Below are 24,205 nucleotides of genomic sequence, written 5' to 3' on the forward strand. Positions count from 1 at the left end.
GCCTGAATCTGCCTGGCGGCAGGCGAGCGCCTGGCGAACGCAAGCTACCAGAGAAAAGACTGTCACGGGTGTCTAATCAGAATCAGCTGTGCACTGTGACGTGTGCTAGCGTGACGTCAGGGAAAGGCGTTGTCCAGACAAGTAGGGACATGCGTCTACGTGCAGAGAAAGGCGTCGCACAGCTCGCACACGAGAAAAAGGCCTGGCGACGAAAGCGTGGTGGACATGTTCCCGACGCTTGAGGTGCACAGGACTAGCGCACACGTTAGCAGAAAAGAAAGGTCCCACGAAGTACATGTAGGTGTTCATAACAAATTTCGTAAATCATGTCTATTCTTTTAGTTTTTCCGAGCAAAATGTGTAATCGTGTAAGCTTCCAACATGTCATTGTTATAAACCCCACTTTTTTCACCCCGGTAACTGAGTTCCACTGGCACTGTAGGTAGCAGCTTAAGTATTAGGACTATAAAGAGAACAAGCCGCAGGGGCCTGTTGAGCTTCTAAGGGATGGCGGGTAGCCGTCAGTGGTGGCGAACCGGGGCACAAATTGCTTTCTCAAAGCAACAATTCACGACACGCTCAGCACATCCGTTCCTACTTGTATGATTTGATTGATATGTGAAATTCATCGTCCCAAAACCACGACATGATTTTGAGAGGCACCGTAGTGGAGAGCTCCAAAAGTTATGACCACCTGGGGTTCTTCAGCGTGTGCTCAAATCTGAACACACGGTCCTACAACACTCCCGCCTCCATCGCAAACACAGCCGCCGCCACCGGGATTTGTTCCCGTGACCTGCGGATCAGCAGCTGAGTACCAGCCACTAGAATACCGCGGCGGGGCTGTTAATACTTGGGGTAGTGTGATGACGCACACTACCGAATGATCACAATAGGCCTGCTGGCTTGAGGTTGCGCCATAACGTGCGGTGAACCACTCACGAAGCACACAACAGCATCTCCCTACAAATACCGTTGATGTTTTTCCTTGGCTCCTGGGAAATGGTCATCTGGCCTGCAGCGACTTGTTGAACTGAATTTTGACTCATACTGAGGATGTTCGGCGGCAGTAAATTTGCGCTTAGCATCGTGGTCCTACATCCCCGTCAGTGATATTAACCTGAGGACATCAATTAAACTCGCGTTTCCATAAAATTTGTATTTCATTCTGCCTAGTGAAATATAAATTCTCGTTGTTTAGATAGTTCATTCGCAAACATGCTTGCTCTACTCGGTGTATAAACACTAAGAACCTAACGACCTTTTCTCATTCATATTGTTGTCAGTATTACAATTACGCTTCCTATTTTCTCTATGCAGTTCCTCAGCCGCCCCTTTGTACAGTGCCTCCACCTGAGCTAGCGAACGGCGCTTACACCGAAGTGCCAGAAGAACGCCTCGCCCTTTATCATTGTTTGGACGGCTTCTGGATTAGTGGTTCCACGAACCTCACCTGCGTAAGAACCAGAGACGGCAAAGATACGTGGCTGCCTGAGACTTGGCCTGAGTGTCATCGTAAGTTTCACGTGGCAGAAAACAGTTTAGAATCCTGACGTCGTGGGAACCAATTTTATGCATGAAAATTATAGAGTTGCATATGTGACATTTTTATTAAGCCCACCATACACCATGGATCGGTGTCTTTGTATATATTGAGTAAATGTGCACACATAAAGAACTTGCCAGATACGATGGCGACACTTGAAACTTGAGGAACAACTAGAGCTCTTCAGTAAGAACAACAGCCACGTTAAAGCAACAATGTAAATTTTATTGAAAAGAAGTTGAAGTTATGGTACTGAGACGTGCATACCATTAAGGAGTGTGGTAATTGGAAGTGTTGGTAATTCATGTTTTTTCAGCGCACAAAGGAACAAAGACGAAAAATGACGAGGACACAACAATGATTTTCAACACCCGCTTTACACCATTCGGTGGTACATAAATATCCAGCAGAAAGCTGCACATACAGGCGCAATGTACAGGAAAAATTTACGTAAAAATTAAAGGTGTAGGTGCGCGTGGAATGTTTAATATGTAGAGAAAACAAAACAAAAGACGCTGCATCTTTAATTTACTAGAGTAAAAGGCCTTCGAGAATGTCAGTGGTGCGAAGAGGAAGAAGAAGTATGCTTTATTTTCAATGAAATTATTTACAAAACCTCAGTTCCATCAAAATGGTGGTGCAATGAATGCGATGACAACATGTGCGAATGTTTCACGAAGCAAGGCTAGCATTTTTTAAAGCAATAATATTTGTAGTAAACATGTTCTTGCTAAGTAACCAAGTTTCCTGTGGCGCAGCCACAGTAAATGACCACAACGAGGCTCGTGCGTAGTGACGGCGTTCATGAGAAGCTCCTTCCGTGGGGAGTGCATGCTGGTATGCGCCGTGTGTAGCCGCTGGTAGCAGTTTGGTATGTGTAGAGCACATCTACGTGTGGACAGCAGCTCCAGGTAGAATTTTGGCACGGCCTTTACGTGTTGACAACGCAGCTCGTAGAAGCTGCCACCTGCTTTGGGGGCAAGAGCCTCTTGCGCTGGTTATACCCGTGATAGCGGGGCAACAATAGCCCCTCCCCCTTGTTCGCTAATGAGATAAGCACGCACACAGACCCCTGCCGGAAAGGCGATGTTCGCTCTGCAGAAACAGGAGGCTAGCACAATCTCTTTCACCGTACACGTATATATATATATATATATATATATATATATATATATATATATATATATATATATATATATATATATGTATGTATATATATATGATTCAAAAAAGAAGTACTGTGGGTTCGGTGCAAGTATAATTAAGAAATAAAGGAACACACGAAAATTTAATAGTTGTTTACTCTACGTTTCAGCAGTGGCACGGTCTTCGACCGGATTCACGTATGGTGGGGCACCGCTTCGTTACGATATCCAGCATCTCGCGGTACCTGGCAAAATCCACGTTGCCGGAACACAATGGGATGTCATTTCTGCCAACTTGAAGGATGAGCGTTTCTGTTAACGGAGGCACAAACTGCAATAGGGAGCTTACATCACTAATGGTAGCACCACTCTGAGAGATGAAGGCTGGCGTACCCGCATGAAAAGGATCCAAATGCTGGTATAAGTATTTTGTCTGCGAGTCACCCAAAATGGCTGTCGATGTGGCTCTCTTAGGGTAATTGCAGTCAACAATATTCGTAGTGGCTTTTCCGGGACCGACAGTAGTCAAATCAATCAAAAAAACTTCTGTGGATACGATGCAAATATAATTAAGAAATAAAGGAGCACTCTTACGAAAATTTAATAGTTGTTTACTCAACGTTTCGGCCGTGGCACGGCCTTTGCCAGGATTCTGACGGAGGCCGTGCCACGGCCGAAACGTAAACAACCATTCAATTTTCGTAAGTGTGCTCCTTTATTATATATATATATATATATATATATATATATATATATATATATATATATATATATATATATATATATATATATATATATATATATCAAGCAAGTGTCTTTTGTGAATCTAGTGATAAATAGAAATTGGCTTGAGCGGACAAACGTACGAAAACATTTATTGCTCCCACGTTGCGGCCAGGGTCTGGCCTTTGTCAGGGAATGCATTGTAAACGTCAATGTGCTGCTTATATACATTGGGGTCCCCCAACACGTGTTTATTTATTATCAAGTGTCACATATATGACAGTGGCACGCAAATCAACATGATAAACAGCACGATGAGATAATGATAGGACTATATCACGAAATGATAATATACGGTGAAGTGTGCGCAGCAAAAAAGGGCGTTTTTCACAGTCAAGGAAAGGATCAACATAACAAGGGTGATTATGTACCGCGAATGCATTTAACAACATTGCGTTAAAACAATTCGATGAACTAACAAGAAACATAGGTAAACAACCAGCAACAATGCGCTAGAAGAATTAACAAAAAACAGGTGTAAAGCAACGAGAACAGCAATATAAAGAAAACAAAGGTGAATCATGTGGCAATCGTGATTTGAAAAAAAAAACCTTGGTAAAAGTGAGATACATGGCATTCATGAGAATGAATTATAACAGAATTGTAGATAACAGGCTGAAAACTGATGAAAGCGGCAGAGATGTGATAGAGAATTTAGCCTTGTCCGTGACATAGTGATCCCGTTGCTGAACGTGCGCCCAGGAACATGAGCTTTCCTGCACTTTCGTTAATGCCGAATGACTTTGAATTTGTAGATGAGAAGTGATTAGCGTGATTACCGTTCGTGGTGAGATTTAAAATCAGATTCTAATATGGTTATCTATATAGTTATGCTGTTAAATTATCGAGTGAGTTTCCTGTCAAATTCGGGTGCTTAGATAGGGGGAGGTAAGGAAAAGTTGTGACATGCGCCTCGTGGTTATTAAACCGCAGTCTGAATGGTGTCGCTGTCTGGCCTAAGTACTGAAGCTTACAGACTGAGCACTCAAGTAGGTACATACAGTTACTCTTATCGCAAACGTAATCACCATTAATTTTCCTTGTGAAATTTGACGCCGAACTGTGGGCTGAATTAGAGGATGTCATGTGCACCCAAACCTTGCAACGTGGTTTGCCACAAGGGTGGCAACGTGAATAGGCAGGATGAGTTACTACAGATTCGCCAGTCGAGAAACTTGCACAATATGCTGACCTACTTGAGTGCTAAGTTTATAAGCTTCACTACTTAGGTCAGACCGCGACACCCTTCAGACAGCAGTTTAATAACCACAGGGCGCATGTCACAACTTTTCCTAACCTACCCCTATCTAAGCACCTGAATGCGACAAGACATTCATTCGATAACCTAACAGCAACCATATTAGAATCTGGTTTTAAATCTCACCACGAAAGAGAAGCACGCGACTCATTTCTCATCTACAAAATTAAAGCACTGTCATTCGGCATTAACGAAAGCGCAGGAAAGCTCACGTTCCTGGACGCACGTTCAGCAACGGGATCACTATGTCACGGACAAGGCTAAATTCCCTATCACATGTCTGCCGCTCTCATCAGTTTTCAGCCTGTTATCTACAGTTCTGTTATATTTCATTCTGTATCTCACTTTCACCAAGGGTTTTTTTTTTTTTTCAAATCACGATTGCCACAAGATTCACCTTTGTTTTCTTTATATTGCTGTTCTCGTTGCTTTACACCTGTCTTTGTTAATACTTTTAGTGCACTGCTGCTCGTTGTTTACCTATGTCTCTTGTTAATTCATCGAGTTGTTTTAACGCAGTGTTGTTAAATGCATTGGCGGTACATATTCACCCTCGTTTTGTTGATCCTTTGCGTGACTGTGAAAAACGTCTTTTTTAGCCGCGCAGACTTCACCGTATATTATCATTTCGTGATATAGTCCTGTCATTATCACATCGTGCTGTTTTGCATGTTGATTTGTGTGCCACTGTCATATATGTGACATTTGATATTAAATAGACACGTGTTGGGGGTTCCCAATGTATATAAGCAGCATGATGACGTTTGTAATGTATTCCTTGACGAAGGCCAGACCCCGGCCGAGACGTAGGAGTAATAAAAGTTTTCGTACGTTTGTCCGCTCAAGCCACTTTTTTTTATCACTGGATTCACAGAAGACACTCGCTTGATATTCAAAGACTATGAATCACGCATGGACAACGTCAAAAACTACTTGCGTGAAGTTACCAAGGACTGCCGTGAAAACGGCGGTCATAGGCGACTCACAAACGAAGTATATTTTTTATCGATTTGACCCACAAAAAGAAGACACACCAGCCTTCATTAGGAAGCTTGGTGCGGGTATAGACGACGTCCCGTAACTCTTCAAGTTGGTTCCACCAACGACGACTCATCTGATCATCCACATTGGCCCCAATGATTTGGTGAAAAGCAGTGGAAGTGTGACCTTCTCCAGGTACAAGCACCTTCTCGGTGTTGTTATCAGCGAAAGGGCCAACATCCATCGTATATACGCCAGTCTGATCCTTCTTCAAAGCCTAAAGCGCCGCCGTAGTGGCCACAATGAAGCTTTGGTCCGACACTGCAACCGTGAGGCGTGTGACTTTAACAGCCGTTTCGTATGTTTTGCCGATGCTCTAGACAAGCGTATTTCCTCGACCATGCCTTGAAATGGTTCCCGTCAAATCGCGTCTTCTCAGCCGACGGCCTTCAACTTAGTTTGAAAGAGTTGTAGTGATGGCCAGTCACATCAAGCGCTAGTCCTTTCGACATCTTTTTAATTCGTCACCGTCTTTCTGGGGCGACCACGCAACCACCCAGCCGTCCAAGCGGATTAAACTTGCTTGCTACCTCCGTGAGATCTACGCACTAGCCAGGCTTTCGCCAGCACACCAAGTCCACAAAGACCTTCTACCAACGCCAGTTTGCCACCTCAACCACAGAGGCACCCCCGCAACGCAACTAAAAGATCTGAAATTGATTCTTCATATTCCCATTCATACTCTTTGAGAAGTGCTAATCGCTCTACAACTGCGACTACTTCCCGTGATTGACTCGCAAATGCCCCCACCAGTGTAACTGTACACTCCAGTAATTTCCTTAAGATTAGGAAAGTTGTTGAAAAACGCGTGTGATGTGAAATGCACGAGTTTGCATTGTCGTCATACATAACTTCACAAAAAGTACCAAAAGGCCTTCAGCTTTCCTTCAAACCAGCTACACGAAAAATGTCTATCCATAATATAGAACGTTGGAATGACACGCTGGGGAAAGCGTCTTTGGACCTTAGCCGCATTGTAATCAAACACTACAGCTCATGGGCAAAGAACTTACGCAACCAAGAACGACAGCTATGAAGCGCCCATTCAATTAGTTCCGACGAACGTAATTTGCTTCAAGATTACGAACAAAGGAAGCGATTAGAAATCCAAGCAAGGAAATCTGCAAAGATGGTTCACGATAATGTTCTACCTTCACCGCTATTAGCACTCCCGTTCACCAGCGCTTCAAATATATCCAGTCAGACTATTCATAATGAAAACCAGTTTACTAACATTATCAACATCTCGAACACCAAACTTACAACCCCTGAAATGTCTCTTCATTCTCGTGGTCTCAACAGGCAGGCACAATGCATTTCAGCTCGTAAAGGACCTTGACGACTTCGCGCGGAACATGAGACTACGCGATTTTTTTCATGAACTAGCCTCATCCAAGAGCGTGTCATCCAGTAAACATTGGACACCACCGGTACAACGTGACAAGTGCCTTGATATGTACATTTACGCTGTCCAACACGATATTCTTGAAGCATATAACCAAAAAATTTTTTTCAAACACAACTTGACCTCAAATGAAAGGAAAGCCACTAGGACATTGCAGAACCGTTCAGACATTGTTATCAAGCCAGCTGACAAAGGCGGTGCAGTAGTGGTATTGAATACCTCCGACTATATCGCTGAAGCATTAAGACAGTAGGCGACACTGCATACTATAGGCAGCTCGCTCACGACCCAACTGAGGACTTTAAACGCAACATTGCCGAGGCCCTTGGGGAACTTTTACAAGAAGGGTGCATAAGTAAAAAGACGAAGGAGTCACTAATACCGCGTAGCCCTGTTGCAGAAAGGTTTTATTTATTCCCGAAGGTTCACAAACCGAATAACCCCGGTTGTCCAATAGTTACGGCTATTGGTACGGTTACTGAACCTCTTTCTGGCTACATTGATGCTATTATCAGAGAAACTCCCGCCTCCTTTCCCTCGTATCTTCGAGACACTAACCACTTCTTGAGTGACATTGCTGATATTGACGTCCCCGACAAAGCGCTACTAGTCACTCTAGACGTAGCTTCTCTATACACGAATATCCCGCACGACGACGGCATTCAGTCCGTAATACGTGCATATGACGAATCTTCGCTAGACAAACCTATTGACAGCTCAACTCTAGCCTCCATTTGAAAACTCATTCTGCAACTAAATAACTTCGAATTTAATCGAACCCACTACGTACAGACGAGTGGCACCTCGATAAGCACGAAGATAGGACCAAATTGCGCCAATATATTCATGCGCACATTGGAGGACAGTTTTCTTGCCACGTGCGCCCTAAAACCGTTTTACTATAAGCGCTTTATTGACGATATCTTTTTTTGATATGGCATCACGTGGAAACTGAACTTTTGTATTTTGTGGCAAGCTTTAAAAATTTTCATCTATCAATCTCCTTCTCGCTCGTCTACCCAGCATCAAACATAAACTTTCTGGACGTCTCGGTATGCATATCAGGTGACAAACTAACGACAAATTTTTACAGAAAGTCGATTGATAGACACCGCTACCTTAATTTTTAACGTAGCCACGTAAGACACACGACAAACATACCGTACAGCAAGGCGCTCCATTTTAAAAGGATGTGCTTTGCACATTATGACTTGAGGGATTATTTTGACAAGCTAAGTGATGTGCTAAGAAGACAAAAGTACCCGCCTCAGATAATTGACGATGCCATTAAACGTGCTAATGAAGTGGACAGGAGCGTGCTCCTCCACTCCAACAAGCCTGCTCAACAGCGACCATCTACAAACACCATATTAACGCATTCCGCATCAGCACCAAACGTTAACCACATCCTACGAAGGCACCACAACATTATTATGCTGAGCGACCATCTCCAAAACATATTTTCAGAATCGCCACGTGTAGTCTATCGCCGGTCGAGAAACTTGCACAATATGCTTACTTCATCTGTACTAACCCATCCTGCCTATTCTGGTTGCCACCCTTGTGGCAAACCACGTTGCAAGGTTTGCGTACACATGACCAACTCTACTTCAGCCCACAGTTCGGCGTCAAATTTCACAATGAATAATAATGGTGATTACGACTGCGATACGAGTAACTGTGTGTACCTACTTGAGTGCTCAGTCTGTAAGCTTCAGTACTTAGGCCAGACAGCGACACCATTCAGACTGCGGTTTAATAACCACGAGGCGCATGTCACAACTTTTCCTTACCTATTCCTATCTAAGCACCTGAATGCGACAGGACATTCATTCGATAACCAAAGAGCAACCATATTAGAATCTGGTTTTAAATCTCAACACGAACGACAAGCACGCGACTCATTTCTCATCTACAAAATTAAAGCACTGTCATTCGGCATTAACGAAAGCGCAGGAAAGCTCACGTTCCTGGGCGCACGTTCAGCAACGGGATCACTATGTCACGGACAAGGCTAAACTCTCCATCACATGTCTGCCGCTTTCATCAGTTTTGAGCCTGTTACATACAATTCTGTTATATTTCGTTCTCATGAATGCCATGTATCTCACTTTTACCTTTTTTTTATTTTTAAATCAACATTGCCACATAATTCACCTATGTTTTCTTTATATTGCTGTTCTCGTTGCTTTACAACTGTTTTTGTTAATACTTTTAGTGCACTGCTGCTGGTTGTTTACCTATGTCTCTTGTTAATTCATCGAGTTGTTTTAACGCAATGTTGTTAAATGGATTGGCGGTACATATTCACCCTCGTTTTGTTGATCCTTTGCGTGACTGTGAAAAACGTCTTTTTTAGCCGCGCAGACTTCACCGTATATTATCATTTCGTGATATAGTCCTGTCATTATCACATCGTGCTGTTTTGCATGTTGATTTGTGTGCCACTGTCATATATGTGACATTTGATATTAAATATACACGTGTTGGGGGCCCCCAATGTATATAAGCAGCATGTTGACGTTTGCAATGTAGCCCGTGACGAAGGCCGGACCCCGGCCGAAACGAAGGAGTAACAAAAGTTTTCGTACGTTTGTCCGCTCAAGCCAATTTCTCTCTCTCTCTCTCTCTCTCTCTCTCTCTATATATATATATATATATATATATATATATATATATATATATATATATATATATATATATATATATATATATATATATATATATATATATATATATATATATATATATATATATATATATATATATATATATATATAGGGCGCTGTGGTAGCTCAGTGGTTAGAGCATCGAACGCGTTTTTCGAAGGTCGTAGGTTCTATTCCTGCTCACTGCTGGTTATTTTTTTATCCACTTTTTTTTCTTCCCATTTACATCCCATTGGTTCTAATACCTTCCTCTGTACATTCCTTGGCATTACTGTCTGTCAGATCTCATTAATATTGTGTCAAATCACGGAAAAACGAGCCCTTAGGTATTCAATTCTTTCCCTTATTTCATTTACCGAGGGTCTCGTACTGGCAGGCTTGGTGTCATTAGGTTGTATACGAGGGACTATTAGTCAGCTGCCCGCTTGTAATAATTTCGCGTGCTACGTGACGCCAAACATGCGCATAAAGAGTGGTTCACACTCGTCGCTTGGCTTATAGATGGCGCTGACTCACACTCCTACTTCTAAATTTACATATAAACCCAAAAAAGTGGATGGAGGGAAGGCCGCTGTGGTAGCTCAGTGGTTAGAGCATCGAAGGTTGTAGGTACGACTCCTGCTCACGGCTGGTTATTTTTTCATCCACTTTTCTTTCTTCTTATTTACATTCCATTGGTTCTAATAACTTCCCCTGTACATTCCTTGGCAATACTGTCTGTTAGATCTCATTAGTGTTGTGTCCAAACACGGAAAAACGAGCCCTTAGGAATTCACTTCTTTATACATATATATATATATATATATATATATATATATATATATATCTATATATATATATCTATATATATATCTATATATATATATATATATATATATATATATATATATATATATATATATATATATATATGGTGTATGGCGCAACAGGAGCGTTGTCAACAAGGATAAATCTATTTATTTCCCAACACTTTCGGGAGGGCTCCTCCCTTTATCAGGGGATGAGTTATACTGACATGAACTTCCAAACTTCGTCGCTGCCGCGTCCCTCTCGCCTTGAGAGATGTTTGCGAGAGTAAAAAGGAGCAAAAAAAGGAAAAAAAAAAGGAACGCACCTTGAAACCTTTCTACTACAGAAGATACTTAGACGATATTTTTATGATATGAAACCATGATGAGGGAAGTCTTTTCCGCTTCATAGAGGATTTTAACAAGTGCCACCCGTCAATTAAATTCACGCACAAAATTTCCAATACTAGGATTAACTTTTTGGACGTCACTGTCACGCTCGAAAATGACCGCTTGTCAACAAACCTTTACAAAAACCCTACAGACCGTAAAATGTACCTGCATTTCAACAGCAGCCACCCAAAGCATTGCAAAACGGGTATTTCATATTCGCAGGCCTACCGGTACCAAAGAATATGCAATGATATGCGGGAATTTGACAGACACGCGGAGCACCTAAAGCACTCCTTATTGAAACAAAATTATCCGGAAGACATTATTGACGATGCCATACTACGTTCTCGCAACGTAAACAGGAATGATATAATTAAGAGATCAAACAGAGTATCTAAAACGACTTCCGAAACGAACCTTGTACTAACTTACTCCTCATCAGCGCCACGAATCAACAACGTACTTTCCCGCCATTTCAACATAATCAGGCAAAGCAAACGACTAATTTCTATTTTCGCGAAGCCTCCTCACGTTGGGTACCACCGGGATAAAAATCTGAAGGACAACATTGTCATAGCAAAAACAACCACCCCCAAATTTCAATCAGGGTGCCATCCCTGCGGAAAAGCTCGATGCAAGGTATGCCCACAGATGGTCACAACACGTGAATCCAAAGCGAACTTCTCGGATTTCAAATTCTGCATAACTGAAAGCCTCAATTGTGACTCCAGTAACAAAATATACATGCTACAGTGCAACATCTGCGGACAAGAATATATCGGCCAAACAGACGCGCCATTCCGGCTGCGGTTCAATAATCACCAGTACCACGCCACTTCACTGCCGAAGCTACCTTTATCTTGACATCTGCGCTTGCCAAACCACAGTTTTGAAAATATCAGCGCAACACTTTTGCAGTCCGGTTTCTCAAACAGACGCGAGCACGAACAGCGTGAGGCATATTTTGTTTTCAAATTTCGAACATTAGTAGCCGGCATCAAAGAGGACCCCGGAAAACTCAACTGCCTCCGAGAAGTAAGCCAGGAGGATATTGGTGACAAAGATTGATAGCTGGAGACCATGTTTTTTTTTCAGACTGACTCGTATGTGTACACTGTCCTGTCTTTTTTGTTTTTATTTTTTTCTCTTACTTTTTTTCTTTTTCCACATGCATATACAAAGTGTTTACGTTCGCCTACCACTTGATGACCATTGAAGAGAAACGAACGAAGAATAAAGGTAAAGAGCCGACCGACCCATTGACGGAAAACCCTTCCTTTACGCACGCCGCACGCCCACCGACCCATTACGGGGAAACCCTTTTTTTACGCACGCCGTCACGAACCCTCCCGGCACCGCGGCGACAATCTTGGGTGGCCCGACACACGTCGAGAACTGAACAGCACGTGATAAGAACCGTATGTGGACGTACACGGACAGTTGGTTTCGGTCTCAGTGTTGACAGTCGTTCTTCCTCTTTTTTACTTTTTTTTCTTTCTTTTTCTTTTTCGTCTTTTTTTCTCCCCCTCCTTTTTTTCCTTTTCTTAGTTCCCTCTCCCTCTCGCAAACATCTTTCAAGGCGAGAGGGACGCGGCAGCAACGAAGTTTGGAAGTTCATGTCAGTATAACTCATCCCCTATATATCGTGTCACGTAGTTTATTTACGTATAGACCTACTGGAAGGCCAAGGAACGTCAGAAGAGCGAGGAACGTCAACAGGCCGAAAATACCAAAACAAGCGCAAGCTCGGGTCGCGCGTGTGCACCAACGCTATGGCTTGCCGTTTCTTTCTTTTTCGTCATCGTTCGCATCGTTTCCTACATTGGCCCCCAATGAATAGCGTAGCCAACCTGGCAACTTAAGGTGTAGTGACTATAGCGGGGTCGTAATACGGCTTCAGGCGACTCACATGTACAATTTCTCGGCCACGACGGCGTAAGTCATGAGACTGTGTCAAAGCCTTAATCTCATAATTGACTGGTGACGTACGGGTGAGAATGCGGTAGGGCCCGTGGTATCGTGCCAGTAAATTCGAGGAAAGGCCAGGAGTACTCGGTGGAATCCAGAGCCAAACAAGAGCACCAGTCGTGAAAGTAGAGAGATGTCAGTCGGTGTCATGCCGTAGCTTCTGGTGGCCTTGGTCCTCGGTTGTCAGTGAACGGGCCAATCGTCTGCAATCTTCTGCGTACCTGGCAACATCAGAAATTGCAGTGTTCTCAGAGGAGTCGGGCGTGTATGGGAGGATAGTGTCCAGCGTGCACGATGGTTCGCGTCCGTACAATAGAAAGAAAGAGGAAAGCCCTGTTGTCGCGTGCGTAGCGGTGTTATACGCATACGTGGCGAATGGAAGGACAGTGTCCCAATTGGTCTGGTCTGAAGCTGTGTACATCGTCAACATCGTCAACAGAGTGTGATTAAATCGTTCTGTGAGGCCATTCGTCTGCGGGTGATATGCTGTCGTCATGTGATGAACCATGTTGCACTGAGCGAGCAAGGCTTGAATGGCGTCAGACAAGAAAACACGCCCCCGGTCTCTCAAATGTTCGCGGGGAGCACCATGGCGAAGAACGAAGTTGCGCAAGATGAAAAACGCAACTTCCCTCACGGTTGCTGCGGGTAGTGCTGCCGTCTCCGCGTAACGCGTGATGTGGTCCAGGCCGACAATTATCCACCTATTTCCAGAAGACGACGTGGGAAGTGGTCCGTATAAGTCGATACCTACGCGGTCAAATGGACGCGCTGGACAAGGCAGAGGCTGAAGTGTACCGGCAGGGCGTTGAGGTGGGGCTTTACGTCGCTGGCATGCAGTACAAGCACGTAAGTACTTGCGAACAAATGTGTACATGCCGCGCCAGTAGTACCGCTGACGTAGACGGTTGTACGTTTTGAGAGCGCCGGCGTGAGCGCTTTGCGGGTCGTTGTGGAAAGCTGTAGAGATTTCCGAACGCATGTGGTTCGGTATCACTAACAGCCACCTCCGACCTTCAGACGTGTAATTCCGCCGATAGAGGAGGTCGTCTCGAATAGCAAATTTTGTGGCTTGACGGCGGATAGTTCTTGAGACCAAATTAGCTGACGCATCAGTCAGAAAGGTGAGGAGTTGGGAAATACACACATCTGTGCGTTGTTCCGATGCCATGTCTGTGAAGTCGATGGACGTTATGACAGCTGAAGAAGGTGACGAGGAGGTTGGGTCAGCCGGTAGCGGCGAGCGGGATAGTGCATCAGCGTTGGAGTGCTTGCAGCCGGATCGGTATACAACACGAATGTCGTATTCCTGTAGGCGAAGCGCCCAACGACCAAGGCGCCCCAACGGATCTTTGAGCGATGATAGCCAGCATAGAGCGTGGTGGTCCGTAACGACTTCGAAAGGGCGGCCATAAAGGTATGGGCGGAACTTAGTCAAAGCGCAGACAATTGCGAGGCACTCTTTCTCCGTGACGGAATAGTTACACTCGGCTTTCTTGAGGGTTCGACCACGTAAGCGACTACGTATTCTTGATATCCCGGTTTTCGTTGAGCCAATACAGCACCAAGACCGACACCACAGGCGTCGATGTGGACCTCCGTATGCGCATCGGGGTCAAAATGACGTAGTATTGAAGGTGATGATAATAACCGCCGAAGCGTGGTGAAGGATTCGTCGCACTCTTTTGACCAAGCAGAAATGCCTTTGGAAGTTGTCAACAGGTTAGTAAGAGGCACGATGATGGAAGAGAAGTTCCGCACAAATCGACAAAATTATGGGCACAGGCCGATAAAACTTCGAAGCGTCTTGATGGAATTGGGCTTCGGATAGTCGGCCACGGCGCGGAGTTTTGCCGGATCCGGGAGAACACCCTCTTTGCAGACGACGTGACCCAGTATAGTGAGCTGACGCGCGGCAAAATGGCACTTCTTGATGTTAAGTTGAAGGCCAGCAGAGGTGAGACACGTGACAATAGCACGAAGACGAACAAGGTGAGTCGAAAAGTCGCGAGAAAAAACGACGATGTCGTCTAGGTAGCCGAGACGCACCTCGTCCACAGCCGTTCTCCTGGCTGTGTACGCGGTGCATTGACGGCGAAGCCACGCAGTCCCATCTATCGGTACTTGCAACGGTGGTATGTGTGTCCGGCCTCACCGCAGTGGTAGCAGAGCGGGCGGTAGTCAGGGGGGCGCCAAACGTCAGACTTTCTCGGCGCAGTGCGCTGGGCCGCTGGCGAACGCTAGGACGTCGGTGGGGGCGGTGGCGGTGGTGGCGTCTGTCGAAAGAAGTGCGATAGGGAGGCGTTTTGGCGTGGACGGGGAGGAGCGTTGTGGCGCACTGCAGCGGCGTAGCTGATAGCGTCCGGCTCGCGCAGTGGTGCTTGGGGAATTCGAAGCGATTGCCAAACTTCTTCTCGCACAATGTCGGCGATCTAACCCAGTTGAGGCTGCGCCGAAGGCAACAGCTTGCGCAGCTCTTCCCGCACGATCGCTCGGATCATTTCACGCAGGTCTTCGGAGTCACTGGCTTGAGCAGCAGCACCTTCAGGAGTCAGGCGACAATTATACTGTCGGGCGCGCGTCCAGGGTCTTTCCGACAGTGGTCGCTTCGGCTACAAATTGTTGGACGGTGTTCAATAGATTTCTCATCAGCCCCGCGAAGAGCTCCTGTTTGACCCCTCGCATGAGGAAACAAACTTTTTTCTACTCAGGCATGTCTGGGTCAGCGTGACAGAATAGGTGGGTCATTTTTTCTCTGAAAATGCCGACATTTTCATTTGGTAGCTGAACCTGGGTCTCTAATAAAGCAGCGGCCCTCTCTTTGCGAGCGACGCTCACGAACGTTTGCAGGGATGCGCCGCAGAAGGCATCCCACGTTCGGAGCGTGGACTTCCGATTTTCGAGCCAGGTCCTTGCGGTGTCTTCCAAATAGAAGAACACACGATTGAGCTTTTCGTCATGGTCCTAGTGGTTGAGGGCGGCCACACGGTCGTATGTTTCTAGCCAGGACTCCGTGTCTTGGAACGATGACCCATGGAAAATGGTGGTTCTCTGGGTTGATGCCTAACCATCGTAGGCTGGGACGCTGCGGTTGTCATTGTCACTGCAGTCGCGGTCATGGCCTTGGTCTTCCGTGCCTTGTCTTGTAGACGTCCGCACTTCGATGGTAGGCCTTGCTGTCGGCGGCTTGTTCGCTGCTCCTGGTTGGCGTCGGTGTCTTCTCCGCGACGTGAGCTGGGTTCACGGCTTGACGGGGGCGTCCAGTACACGAACGAAGCAGCACCTCCACCAGACGTCACGGGGTCGTGACGTGGCCGCAGACAGGAGACTTTATGTTGAGATTTAACTGTTTATTTGGGCGAACCTGTGCCCGGTAAATGGAAAGTTTGATTACAGTAGCAGTCTTGCATAGATAACGTTTAAGAGAGCTTTATTTCCGGATATATCTTACACAGCTTATGTGCACACATAAAAATGGACAATGGTGAACAATGCGCATGTACAATGCAAGCTGTTATATACAGCGAAAGAGCTTATAGCGTATGCACTGACGTACAATGCAAAAATCGTACAACAAAGACAGGACACCCATGACATCAAGATAATTAAACTTCAACAAACAGTAAGGCTTTATGAACAAACAAGGGGAGGTCATTCACAGTGTAGCGAGATATTTTGCATTCACCTGTGAGGACAATTTGCTCTCGCGCTCAAGAACAATATTGCACAAAAGGACATGTTTCTAAAGAAGAAAAGAAAAATACACACTGTATAGTCACAGTGGTACAAGCTCTAGCCCACCTACAAGAGTGTAGGCTTGGGCTAGTTGGTGCGTATTCATATTAGCAAGGTGTTTCAGCGCGCGAACAAAGGAAAAAAGACAGGGTAGACAGAAAGAGCGCTGACTTCCAACTAACTTTATTTCGCAGAGTGGCATGAATTTATACGTCTAAAAAGGAAGATTACAGAGCATGAATGTAACAAACAAGCCCAATCTACACACCAGTAACAGCACGTGTGGCAGGTCCTCTAATGCCTCAAAGCCCAGCCAGGTAATCGCGTTCAGCCTGGGATAAAGCAACCGATGAAGTGCTTACGCACTTATCTCCTAGCACGTGTATTTTTTCTGCTTCGATAATTTCTCGGGTAAGTTGCTCCCTGTGCCTTGCCAATATAGAGCACTGATCAAAGAGGGGGGTGCACCCACAATCTCGGCAATGAATGCCAAGATGCCCTTGTACCACATTGTGCACATTGTTTCGGTGTTCTCGCAGGCGGTCGTTTATGCACCTGCCGGTTTGGCCGACATAGACGCACCCACACGTCAGTGGAATTAAGTATACGACTCCCACTGCGCATGGGACGTAGCATGTCCTGTGCGCGACAGAGCACACAGCAGAAGTTGCGCGAGGTGTATTTACCCGTCTGTAAAGCTTCTGCAATTTTTCAGGTGCTGAAAACACAACAAGAACGTTGGCGTCCCGAGCAATCTTTTTTAGCCTGTGTGAGACGTCGTGCACGTACGGTAGTACGACAGGCCGGCTCTTTGTGACACTGTTGCGCTTATTTGGTTTGCTGCCTCGCTTCACGACAGTGACCAGCTTTTCCGCCACTGAAACGAGAACGTGTGCGGGGTAACCTGCTTTGCTGAGGGGCTCCACTTGTAGAGCAAAGCTGCGGTGTACCATGTGGGGGCAAGACTTCTTTAAGGCCTTGGCAAGGCAGAGGTTAGCAATGCCCCGCTTGACCAATTTTGAGTGAGCTGAGCCGAAAGGCAGAAGTGGCTTGCCGCTTCTTGGTTCATACATCCAGCAAACATGTCGGGGTTCTAGCAAAAGCTTCAAATCTAGAAATTTCAGGTTGTTATCAGTGGGTGATTCATATGTTAGAACTAATGGTTTCAGGCACTCTCGGAAAACAGTCAACACGTCAGAGGAAATGGTCTGAAAATTTTGACTGTCACATTTAAACAACACTAAATAATCATCAACAAAACGGCAGACTTTAAAAACCACAGAGTCATCAAGTTTGTTTGACAAGACACGATCCTGATGTGCTAGAAATATGTCACTTTTTTGGTAAAAAACTCTGACGCTGTTTTTGACATTATTGGGTGAACTAACACAGGACTCCAGGCATTGTCTGTGGATATTAAGGACTTGTATTACTCTTTTCCGCACGATCAACTACTAAAAGGTGTAGAGGAATCCATAGACAACTTCAGATCATCAGCGTTCCAAACGCGCACTGGAATTCATAACAGCAGCTTATTAGAGTTACTCAGCTTCTACTTGAAGGCCACTTTTGTATCTTGGGATGACAAAAACTACTTACAAAAAAGTGGAGTATGTATTGGTTCATGCTTGGCACTTATTCTCAGTGACATATTTCTGGCACATCAGGATCGTGTCTTGTCAAACAAACTTGATGACTCTGTGGTTTTTAAAGTCTGCCGTTTTGTTGATGATTATTTAGTGTTGTTTAAATGTGACAGTCAAAATTTTCAGACCATTTCCTCTGACGTGTTGACTGTTTTCCGAGAGTGCCTGAAACCATTAGTTCTAACGTATGAATCACCCACTGATAACAACCTGAAATTTCTAGATTTGAAACTTTTGCTAGAACCCCGACATGTTTGCTGGATGTATGAACCAAGAAGCGGCAAGCCACTTCTGTCTTTCGGCTCAGCTCACTCAAAATTGATCAAGCGGGGCATTGCTAACCTCTGCCTTGCCAACGCCTTAAAGACGTCTTGCCCCCACATGGTACACCGCAGCTTTGCTCTACAAGTGGAGCGCCTCAGCAAAGCAGGTTACCCCGCACACGTTCTCGTTTCAGTGGCGGAAAAGCTGGTCACTGTCGTGAAGCGAGGCAGCAAACCAGATAAGCGCAACAGCGTCACAAAGAGCCGGCCTGTCGTACTACCGTACGTGCACGACGTCTCACACAGGCTAAAAAAGATTGCTCGAGACGCCAACGTTCTTGTTGTTTTTTCAGCACCTGAAAAATTGCAGAAGCTTTGCAAACGGGTAAATACACCTCGCGCAACTTCTGCCGTGTGCTCTGTCGCGCACAGGACATGCTACGTCCCATGCGCAGTGGGAGTCGTATACTTAATTCCACTGACGTGTGGGTGCGTCTATGTCGGCCAAACCGGCAGGTGCATAAACGACCGCCTGCGAGAACACCGAAACAATGTGCACAATGTGGTACAAGGGCATCTTGGCATTCATTGCCGAGATTGTGGGTGCACCCCCCTCTTTGATCAGTGCTCTATATTGGCAAGGCACAGAGAGCAACTTACCCGAGAAATTATCGAAGCAGAAAAAATACACGTGCTAGGAGATAAGTGCGTAAGCACTTCATCGGTTGCTTTATCCCAGGCTGAACGCGATTACCTGGCTGGGCTTTGAGGCATTAGAGGACCTGCCACACGTGCTGTTACTGGTGTGTAGATTGGGCTTGTTTGTTACATTCATGCTCTGTAATCTTTCTTTTTAGACGTATAAATTCATGCCACTCTGCGAAATAAAGTTAGTTGGAAGTCAGCGCTCTTTCTGTCTACCCTGTCCTTTTTCCTTTGTTCGCGCGCTGAAACACCTTGCTAATATGAATAGCCCACCTCCTCAATAGAGGAGGAAAGGCATGGACACTCTGTTGTTTTTTACGATAATAAACCACGTAGACCACCGTCGGAGGAAAGCCTCTCCCAGCATGACTACTTCTGCGTTAAGATGCATAAGCATTATGTTTCTTAGCCGATGTAGTAGGAGAAACATGGCTCTCTGGGGGCGTCCCCTCAGGCAGGCCAGTCCCATTCGTTTCCATAAGACGAAGGCTCCGATAGCCATTAAGAGCACGACAAAGTTATCCCTGTGGCTAGACTTCCACTGCATACTTGTTTGGAACATCCTGGTAACCATGCGCCAAAAGGTGCCACAAGGCGGTCGGCCGTTGGTAAAGCCCCCCATTCCCTGAGCCACTTCAAGTCACGGACCTCGGAGGGGAGAGACGTGTTTGGAAGAGTCCAGCGTCTTTTCGTCCGGCATTTCCGGCGTTGTTCTTCAGATCGGCTTTGAAATGCTATTAATTCTCTCTTGTCGGAGGGGGACATTTCCATAAGTTCTTGAACTGAAAAGTCATTTCGCTATTGTTGCAAAGATTTTATAAAATGTTCGTAATACGCTGGTGGCTGCTCAGCAGCTGGTCCCGTGTCGTTTGCTAAACCAAAAAACCTTGTAGAGGTTCCTAGCTGATACACTACAAGTTGCCTGCCTCGATACGATGAGTTCTCTAAGAGTACCCAGGTGTTTTTGAGAGCCAACATGCGGCACACTACATCAAGGTTAGGTACACTGAGCCTTCACCATTTTACTGGTAGGCGGACCAAGGCTCTGGCAACAGCTTCGGCGTGGCCATCCCATAAAAAGGAGCCGCGCGAAGTAGCCACTCTCAGAAGAACCCGTCAAGGTGGTCGGGCAATTCTGGCTACATAAAGCAGTGGCGCTGTCATGCTGGATTTAATTAGATAAGCTCTTTCAGTAAAAGGTAGTTGAAACGTTCTGGCGACTTCAATACGTCTGCCCACTTTATAGTGGATTTCTTTCCATGTGGTGCGGGCTACCTCACCAGTCGAAAGAAAAGACACACCTAAGACTTTAACGCCTTGGACTATTTGGACGCCATCAGGGAACTCTTCAATGTGCATCCCAAAGCACAATGCCTTGCTTTTTCCGGGATTAAGACGTGCTCCCGACAGGTAACTATACGTGTGGAATATTCGCAGAAATGCTCTGTAGCGATCTATGTTCCGAATAAACAACGAGATGTCATCGGCGTATGCCGCTACTTTCACTTCGCTCAAGCCTGGAAGAGGGAAACCGCGTATCGAAGTGCATGTCTGGATTTGTTTCAGTAATGGATCTATGCATAATACAAGTAGAATTGCAGAGAGAGACAGCCTTGTCGAATGCCCCTACACACTGCAACAGTTTCAGATGTATAGCCATTCACTACTAATGACATTTCTAAGTCTGTGTAGAGTAAGCGGAGGGTGTCGGTTAAATGTGCTGGGAAGCCATAACACTCAAGCACAGCGAACAGATAGTTTCATTCTACGCGATCAAATGCTTTTTTCTGATCCAAGGAAACAAAAATGCCAGATAATTGTGTTCTTGTAGCGTACGTGAACAAATCGCGAGTCAGTGCAAGCGAGAAATAGCTCGTACGACCTGGGACACAGCATGTTTGAATGTCGCTTGCTATTTTCGGTAGAATGGTTGTTATGCAGTTTGCAAGGATGGCTGTCAATATCTTATCATTTAGGTTAAGTAGGGAAATAGGCCTCCACGCCCTTGGATCAAACGGCTCTCCCACGCTTTTAAGCAAGAGTATAACTCTGCTCTCACGAAACGTATTCGGTCTGATTCCGTCAGCAAGAAGCCCATTTAGCATTGTCAAAAGGTGGTCTTGTATTGTTTCAAGGAAGGTTTTGTAGAAGCTCAAAGGTATCCCGTCAGGGCTGGCGGCGGCGGTTGTGTTCTTGCGCTGAAGCACGATGCATAATTCATCCAGCGTCACTGGGCTGCACAGACCATCGCGGAGCTCCTCCGGTACGTGGGAAATTTCCTCGCAAAACTCATTAACTATGGTGGTATAGTTCACGTCGTTTGCGTTTTCCGCCCTAAAAAGATTCGAAAAATGTGTTTCAAAGACCCTCATTATGCCTTCTGCTCGTGTAGACTGTTCGCCGTTCGGCACCTGAACGAAAGGGACATGCATTTGTTAGCCCAAGGAGCCGTTGCGAACACTTCGAAGAACAGCTGGATCTGAAACCTGGCATCCGTTGATAATAGACTGCGCAGCCGTGCGCGAGCTAAGCGGTAGCAAAAGTTCGTACCACGCCTTTAACTGATCGAGATAGTCGTACATTGCGAACGTCAGCGTCTCGCCTGTGCATACAATGCGCGCTTTTCGTAGCATGTTGTTTATCTCTGTCGTCAGGCACACTTTCCTTTCGCGCCCCGCTTTGATAAGCTCGGCGCGCCAACTGTGTTTCAATGCGTCCCAGTTACGGGGTTCAGGCGGCCTTTTGCATGCTTGCTCTAGTGCATTGTGCAGTAAAGCTATGCTTTCCGGGTCGTGCACGAGTGTGGTGTTCATTTTTCAATGGTTTTTAAATGTTGTGGATTGTTCGAAGAAAAGTTTTACAGACACTGGAAAGTGGTCTGTAATGCATGGAACGTCCGGTGGGAAATGTAGGACCTCGCAACTAAGGACATGTGTGGCTAGCACTTCTGGAAAATAGAAGCGGTCTAGCCGGGTCATGTTGGAACCCCGTTGCCATGTTGCAATGCAGTCATTTCCGTGAGTGTCGACCCACGCATTCCTGAGCTTGAAATTGCGCATGAGTTGTCGCAATGCGCTAACTCCACTATATTGTCTGCTTTCTCTGCGTTCGCGCGCATCTCTGTCGGTGTCCTCAAAACAGTTAAAATCCCCTACTAAGAAATTGGGGTAGCTGTCAAACCTAAATGAGTCAAGTGAAATAAAAAAAAATTGACCATGCCTCCACGTTTAGCTGGGGCATAAATTACGAGCACCCTTACTCGGCTGCCGCGGAGGTCAAACTCTACTGCTAGTGTGCGGCCGTCAAAACCATAAACACAGTGTGCTCTTCGACGTAACGCTGGTGTCAAGAAAACAGCTCCGACTCTGCACATCTTTGAATCAGACAACGAAAAAAAGGCTTCGACTCCAAAACGTGAACAAAAGGATTGCACAACAAAAAGTGTTCTAAAACTACATTCCTATAAGAAGAGGATATCGACATGACGTGACCTTGCGAGGTGCATGACTTCTCTTTGCTTATCTTGGCGTCTCAAACCCCTGACGTTTAAGGAAAGAAAATGCACCGTAGCCATTTTGAAAAGGAAGTGTGCGCGCAAACTTCAGCAAAGCCCCTTGCAGAGGGTTGGGCGAGCGCTCAACGAGTGAACATGACTAAAAAGAGAAATGCTCTGACGTCGTCAGAGCATTAGCGAACTTTTGGGGCTTAGTACTGTCCGTTGAGCCCTCAGAGTCTGTGGTTGGTGGGTGGGCTTGTTTGGTGGCTGGACGGTCTATTTCCGTGGCGCTGGCGCCGACACTCGCATCGGCAGCCGCACCTCTATTCTGGTAAATGGGGTTTGACAGGCTCAGTTTGCGGGTCTGAGCCGAGTACTTGCTGGCGCGGGCGCTCGTCGTTGTCGGCGGCATAATCACCGTTGTGATGACCGGAGCGTCTGCACGTTCCGTTGTTCGGGTGCCGCGTCCCATCGAAGCTCTTGGCGCCTCAGGGCTACTGGTGGTGCCAACTGTGTCAGAGCTGTAGCTCTCGCGATCTCTGCTAAGTACGGGCACTCGGGCTTCGGCTTTGGATGAGCTGTGTTCTTCATAGGCGTCCGGAGAGAAGTCGCTGGTCTCGGATGGGGCGTGAAGGGTTGACGAGGCTTTCCCAGACAGGGGAGGCAGGTCTCCTGCGTCTTGTGGTTCAGCATGGGCGTCAGTGTCGCTTTTGTCAGAGTCGCTCGCAGGCACGAGTGCCGGATAATCATGTTGCAATGCGAGCGTGAGGTCGGTGCACGCTTGTTCTTCGGTTGCCGCTGCTGCAGCCGCTGCGAAGGACTTCGGGCGTACGCAGTCAGCTGTTGCAAGGCTGCCCGAGCACTTGTGGCACGGTTCTGCGCATCCCTCTATGGCATGTCCAAACACGTTGGAGCGCATGCAATGGAGCGTGGCACAATTTTTGGCGATGTGGCCAGCATTCCTGCACTTAGAGCACACTTTCCTGACTCCCCGGTAGTCACACATGACAATGTAGCCTTGAACTGTCAGAAAGTTCGGTATTTGGCTTTTCATTTCCACTCGCGCCACACGGACAGCTGTGCCAACCCCAGGGCGGCCCTTGAACACTAGTTCGTGGTTATGGTGCACGTTGCCGTAGGCGGAGAGAGCAGTCGCTAGGGCTGCGTCGCCTACCCACAGCGGTACCCGGAAGACTGTGACGTGGACTATTTCAGGACCTACGCTGACTAGTGGATCTGATTTGCCGATCAAAAGAAAGGCTCCCCGGCTCTTCAGCTTGGTGGCTGCATGGACGTTTGCGGCTGCGGCGCCGAACTTTTCGCGTCTCATGTGTTGGAGGGACTTGAAACTGGCTGGGCCAGTT

At 46.2% G+C, this 24,205-nt stretch overlaps 1 protein-coding gene across 12 annotated transcripts in view; it reads left to right on the forward strand.

Annotated features, from left to right (window-relative positions):
- The window catches only part of LOC119173521 (complement factor B), a 1,265,978-nt gene that overhangs the window by 122,146 nt on the left and 1,119,627 nt on the right, over positions 1–24,205 (forward strand). For 11 of the 12 annotated variants that reach the window (XM_037424323.2, XM_075896490.1, XM_037424324.2 and 8 more), the window contains exon 3: positions 1,321–1,515. The exons of the other annotated variant lie outside the window; for it this stretch is intronic. In XM_037424323.2, the coding sequence (XP_037280220.2) occupies positions 1,321–1,515 (195 nt within the window). The remainder of the gene's footprint in view (positions 1–1,320; positions 1,516–24,205) is intronic. 12 annotated transcript variants of the gene reach the window in all.

Source organism: Rhipicephalus microplus, chromosome 5 (assembly GCF_043290135.1).
Source record: "Rhipicephalus microplus isolate Deutch F79 chromosome 5, USDA_Rmic, whole genome shotgun sequence".
Classification (NCBI taxonomy): domain Eukaryota; kingdom Metazoa; phylum Arthropoda; class Arachnida; order Ixodida; family Ixodidae; genus Rhipicephalus; species Rhipicephalus microplus.